The 6731-nt window shown below is 34.3% G+C and overlaps 1 protein-coding gene across 1 annotated transcript in view; it reads right to left on the reverse strand.

Moving 5' to 3' along the window:
* LOC108756942 (transcriptional activator cubitus interruptus) overlaps window positions 1-6731 on the reverse strand; it is a 96536-nt gene that overhangs the window by 5048 nt on the left and 84757 nt on the right. The window contains exons 6-9 of the mRNA XM_018501148.1: window positions 4430-4684; window positions 3837-4001; window positions 1411-1575; window positions 428-853 (exon numbers count right to left, since the gene is read on the reverse strand). Coding sequence (XP_018356650.1) covers window positions 428-853; window positions 1411-1575; window positions 3837-4001; window positions 4430-4684 — 1011 coding nt within the window. The remainder of the gene's footprint in view (window positions 1-427; window positions 854-1410; window positions 1576-3836; window positions 4002-4429; window positions 4685-6731) is intronic.

Below are 6731 nucleotides of genomic sequence, written 5' to 3' on the forward strand. Positions count from 1 at the left end.
CATACACACACACACATTTATTCGATATTATTTACATATTTATGTGTACACTTAAAGATACATCAGAAAGTTACTACATATTTAAAATTTTACAATTTATAAAAATAATGACAATTAAAATATTTATAATTTTTCTAACAATTTGCTATAAAAAACAATTTGATTAAAAAATAAAATCTTTCTTTTTGTTAAATTTTTTTTAGTAAAAATTATTTTCTTTTTTTTTATATCTGAGAAAATTAAGAAGTTTAGAATATTCTAAACTTCTTATGATATCAGTTGATGACAGATTCTTGAGATATCATTGTCGTCTCGGGAAATTAAAATTTTGCTTATTCATAGTAATAACTAAAAAAATGAATCAAATTTTTTGAGTTGTATTACTTGTGAAGAGAGTGAAGTGTCCTCTGATACTTAAAAGACTCACCATGGCACGCAGAGCTACAGGAAGATCGGCGATATCCAAATCATCTGGCTCTTCGTTCCATGGTTCTTCGGTAAGAGCGATTCCGTCGCTGTTAAGAGCGCCAATTCCCGCGACTTCGTCATTACAACCACCCACCAGCGGACTACCCTGCTGCTGCATGATGCCTGGCGGACTGTTCGCTTCACTTTCAGACTTGACGCTAGGACTCGAGAGACTGGGTGTCTTCGGAGGCAGATCTTCACTCCTGCTGGGACTGTTACCTCCTGCACCAGCTTCGTCGCTGCCACCACCATCACCACCACCGCCGCCTTTATGTTTCTTGTTTGCATAAAATTCGGCACCATGAACAGTCTTGACATGCTTCCTCAACGACGATGGATCGGTATACCTCTTCGTACAGCCGGGAGCTTTACAAATGTACGGTTTCTTTGGACAAGAAATACCAATAAAATAGTTAAATATATATAAAATTTTCAGATAGTAATTATTGTATATTATTCAATTTATCAAAGACAAAAGATAATACACGCACATGCATGCACTAGTTTACTTTATTAATTTAATTAAAAAACAAGCAAAAGATTACTTCGAATCAGACAAAGTGTTTCTTATTTTAGATTTGTGGATACTGAAAACAATGTCGCAAGCTAAATTTCACCTGAGAGGTCCGAAATAATTGAGGTTTAATTAATGCAAAATATGACTTTTTTTTACACGTGAAACCTCAGTTATTTCGAAAAGTTGACTTGGTGAAATTTGGCTTGCAACATCGTTTTCAGCATCCAAAAATCTATAAGAAACATCTTGTCTGATTCCAAGTAATAAAAAAAAAACATTTTATCGTAGACTAATAAAGATAATGTTTAATCCTTGAAGATGATAGCTAGTCCAAGAAACTAATACTATTTTATAATTCTGTTTTTCAAACTTTTAAAAAAATTTTCTTTTCTTGACTTTTGAGCTAATAAGAAAAAGAATAATACCTCGCTGGAGTGCGTTCTGTTTTGATGTTTTGCTCTATCGCTGGCATTGCTGAAAGCCTTGCTGCAACCTGGATACTCGCAAGTATATGGTTTCTCGCCAGTATGAGATCTGAGATGAGTCTTGAGATTTTCCAGCCGCGAGTAGGCTTTGAAGCAACCCTCGAACTATATTCAAGAGAATATTTTAAAATTTAGTTATTTCCTTAATACAATATGTACATGTAATATAAGCGTATAGATTAATTATATATAGTATAAGCGTATAGATTAATTCGAATACGCTATTCGACAACCAGTAAATACATTAAAATAAATAAAAAGAAAAACATTTAAAAAAGAAGAAAAAAGAAATGCTGCATGTTGCATTAAAAACTTTCTTATTTATTCAATTATTCAATTATTTTCTAGATTTCTGTTGTGTTTTCTGGAGAAAACAAAATAATTTCAATCGGAAATCATGTTCCTTAGGCTTTTTATAGTTACCAACGATGTTTATTTTCTAATGACGTCTCATCATGATCGCGTTATATTTCCCGCGTCGATCGATACTCCACGAGCCAATGATCAACGATCAATTTTGAAAACGCGCCGCATCACCGTGCTGATCAGTCTGTGCGTAACTTCATACTGTTACCATGATTTTCGCGTCTGTTTCCGGCGATTATGAGTTCCGAACGAATGTACGAACGAATGTCGAGAACATCGCATTTGACGACGTTAATCGTCCCGTTGTACGAATCACGCGACTAGACAGCCGTAATTAATAGTCTCAGCATTCGTGACTGACGTTGCGTCGCGTCGCATCGCGTCGTGTCGGGTCGTCGAAAAGACGCCAAGCCATTTGCAACCTTCATTTTCTGATTTGCGATTTCGCTCTGGCGAGTGTTTGAAAAGGTTCGGAAAGCAATGGGATGTCGGAGACAAGCCATCGCGACACCGCGACGGTTTAATCGAGACGAATAATCTCTCTTGTGTCTTGTTGACAGACGCGTCGACATTTCTCGGAATTTCGAACGCTTGCGCCGATCGAGAACGCGTCGCGCGTAACAAGTGAGGAGTGACGAATGCACTCACGGACGATCGTCACGACGATCATTCTTAATTAATCTCGCTCATGATTGTTCCTGTTGGAAGAATTTACATACGGACACGCATTAGTCGCAAGTATGATTGAACGTCGAGAGTGCCGGTAAATGTACGAACGATCGATTCACGATTGTATTGGAGTGGTACGAGAAATTGCTGTGACAGTCAAAATGAACGCAATTCAACCCAACGGTGAGTCTCCTCAAAAATTCAGAATTAATTCGAGTAGAAGGAGAAAAATTAAAAAATATAATTTCTTATTCTCTTTTAAAATTTTAAAAATTGAATGAAAAAGCGTTTTCTCGTCTCTTTTAATTTCGTTTTCTCATTTTTTCTCAAATTTAGTAATAAATGTATAGAATATTAATTTAAATAAAAAAATCTTAGTCTTTATTTTTTTATATTTTCTTGAAATTTTACAAAGTCTAGAAATAATTTAAAAAAAAATAAAAAATATTTTTCTTTTCTTTTAATTACGTCTCCAAATTTTACAAAATATAATAATTTAAAAAGTTATACCAAAAATTTTGTGATTATTTAAAATTTGGTAAGAAAGGTCGAATAACTAAAGTACTATAGTATAGTTAACAAATCTTTCAAGATTATCTTTACACAAAACACACATGTTGTATATAAATTTGATATTTTTTTGGCTAACGGCAATTATGTATACCAATTGAATTTTTGCATATTTTTATGTATATATTATCTATATATATATATTATTTGTTGTGTATATATATATGTATTATGTCTTCAATACATATACATAAGTATATGTATCTTAAATAACGATTATTATTTTTATAGAAAATTCTCTAATAATTTTAATGCGTACGTATTTATAATTTATACGCAAATTTATTTAAACTTACCGAAGAAACGCAAACATAAATTTAGTAAAATGACTTGCCCATTATTAAATCATACAATATGAACAATTTTAATAATTATGTAAGTTTGACTTTTTTATTAATAAAAATTAAATTTACAAAAATTGTTTTTAATACAGATATTAAAAATCTTATTTAAAAAATCTTATTAAAGATATCTTATATTAAAGAAAATCTTATTTAAAAAAATCTTATTAAAGATATCTTATTAAAAATAAGATATATTTAAATTGATATGTTAAATTCTATAATTGACTGCTATTTTTATTTAAACTTTTTTAATAGTTAGCTGCAACACAGGTTAAATAAAACTTGCGCTGAATAGCGCGATTTATAAGATTTTTGAAAGTCATTTCTCACAAGTATTTGTGTATAACACGCATTTATGTATAATTGATTAATACAAAAAATTTTCGGTCGAGAGAAACAAGTAAGTACTTTACTTACGGTACACTTGTGTGGTTTTTCACCCGTATGCCTTCTCATGTGCACGACCAACATGTACTGAGCCTTGAAGGGTTTTTCCTCCCTCGAGCATTCCTCCCAACCGCAAACAAAGCTCTTCTTGTTGGCGTGTATATGATCGTTGTTGATATGTTTCACGAGATCATCCTGTTTGGGAGGAGATGCATGCCAGATTAATGTGGATAAGACGGAGCCTTTCCTTGAGATGTACAGATAGTGATATTATCGTGTTATATCTTTGACTCTCTCCCTTTCTCTTTAAATAATTTCAAGGAATATCTCAACGCTATACTGAGAAATATATCTAGTTGGATTAATTTGAATTATGGTTGAAACGTATGGACGAATCAGAAATTCTCTGGTTAAACTACTAGAATTTTAGTTGGAATAACCAGAATTTTTATTGATTCTAATTCGTCCATTTTCCAAACCGACATTTTTCTCAATACACGTAAAATTAATTATTCCTATTAATGTTCCGTTTTGAAGTTTCAAAAATTGCAGTATAAAAATTGTAATCCTGTCATTCTTGCCTTGATAAATGATAAAGATATCATCATATGCCCGCATATTACCTGTGTAGGAAACTCGAGACCACAGTCTCTCCAATGACAATTCGTTTCGATGAAGTCACCAGGTTCATCTCTGAGGTCCTCGCTTGGACTAAGACCTTGAGGATGAGTCGGTGGGGCGGTAGTGGTGGTTGCGTTGGTTGTCGTCGTCGCTGGTTCCCTCTTAACTTTGGTGGCAGCCCGCCTCGAGGAAGTATCGGCCTCGGCTGTCACCGAGCGAGACGATGATTCCGATGCTTTCCTGCATGACTCTACGCTCTGTACGCGTGAAAATAAGAAAGGTGTTAACTATATATTCTCTAATGTATGTATTTTCTATTATTCAAATATTCGGAGAACTTGGAATCGTGAATGTAAATGCTTGTAATTCTGAGAGTATAGTATTTTCATTGGGTAGGAAAATTGAAAGTTCCAATCGTTTTTTAATTACAATATAATTATATCAATTTATTATGAATTCATATTGTATCGCGTGACGCACATAATTTCACAATTATCGTATTTATAAACGCAATGATTAGATTCATTACTGCAAACTCATAAATCGCATTGCTATTATATATAATATTCTTTCCTCTTTTCAATCTTAGTCTCTCTCTCTCTCTCTCTGATAGAGACATAACTTCAAATAGTTAATTGAGGTCATATGCGTACGTGCAGGTTTCTCCACCTCTGCACTATGTTACAGGTTGACAGACGATAAGTAGGTATTCAAGCGCACTGGTTGCTATATTTGAAAGTAGATCAATAAAAATAAGATTCGAAATGTAAAATGTCATATTGCTTAATGCACACACAAGCATTTTTAAGAATATTTTATTTGCTTCTTATTATCACGCGTAATAAATCTTTCAGCAGAAATTCTTATTACTTAATCAGTTTTTAAACTAGAAGAGATATAAAAATAATAATAATAATAATAAGTGCTTTTAGTAAAACGATACATTTTTTAATAGAAAAAAATTAATGATACGTGAGAACTTTTAGTATCCTAATAACCTCTTTTACGTAGCAACTTTTATATTTCAGGATAATTTGACTTGTATATCTTTAATATACATATAAATGATTCCTCATTAGTGAATTTAAAAACGCGAATATATTCGGTATTAAAAGGCAATGAAAAAGATTGAGAAATAGAGAAACCTGTTTGATCTTGCTAGCACAAATATACATATCTCCATAACAAAAATATCGCATAAACATGGATCGCGAGGGTCGTTCGCGTTCGTATAGGTACGCGACGCGCGTATAGGAGCACGACGACAAGAGAACACGACGATGGAAACAAAATGCAAACTGATGCAAATCACGTCGGTAAACTTTACAGCGTGTGGACGCGGGGCAGAAAATGAAAACGCCGCGCCTACGTCGGCGAGCGCGCGGATGCGAATAAATCAGCGCGGGTCCACGCCGCGACGATGGCGGTAGAGAGGAAACGACAAAGACGAGGAAGCGATGGTCAGAGTAAAAGAAGGAAGAAGGATCGGGTGGGTGGGAAAATAAAGGTACGGTTAGGAGGGGGTGGAATCGAACGAAATAATGTGCGCGAGATTGCTTGTAACCCGAGGACCCACTCGCGAGAGAGTAACCCAATCTTTTTCTCCGTCTCTCTCCTCTCTCTCTCTCTCTCTCTCTCTCTCTCTTTCTCTCTCTTTCTCTCCTCTGTCTTCGTTTTGTTCCATTGTCGCCCATCGTTAGACGAAGCCAACGGGACGTAGCTAAGAAAGGTCGAGCGGGCATCTGATGGGAGGTACGAGAGTACAATTATTTATTCCCAATGAATATCGATGACGGGCCACCGAACGTATATCGCTATACTCTCGACTCGCAATAACAATCAAATGGCACTCCCGGGTTTGCTATTGCGAGCATATTGCGCTCTCCTCCTGTCCAGAGGAGACGTCTGTTCATACAATACTCTCACTGTATCTAACACTTAAATCTATAGGCGTCAAATTTAACCTAATTTAAGTCACCATTGCTTCTACTCGATATATCGTTATTTTGAGTACTATTTACTAAAATAGTGGATTTAAACAGTTTAAAACAGTTTAATTTGAGTTAAATTTGACACTGTATAATAACAAATTGGCTCTATATATGGGTAGGAGTAGTGGCAACTCAAATTAAGTTAAATTTAACACGATAGATTTAAGTGTCATATTAATTTTGCCATCAAAATGACTTAATTATATATATAAAGATTGCCACAAAACTGGAAACCAGGAAAATGTTAAGGAAATTGAAAACGGGGAAATCAGGGAAAAGTGAGGGAATCTTCTGAAAAATTAAAATTCTTGGG

Source organism: Trachymyrmex septentrionalis, unplaced genomic scaffold (genome assembly GCF_001594115.1).
Source record: "Trachymyrmex septentrionalis isolate Tsep2-gDNA-1 unplaced genomic scaffold, Tsep1.0 scaffold13, whole genome shotgun sequence".
Taxonomy (NCBI): Eukaryota; Metazoa; Arthropoda; class Insecta; order Hymenoptera; family Formicidae; genus Trachymyrmex; species Trachymyrmex septentrionalis.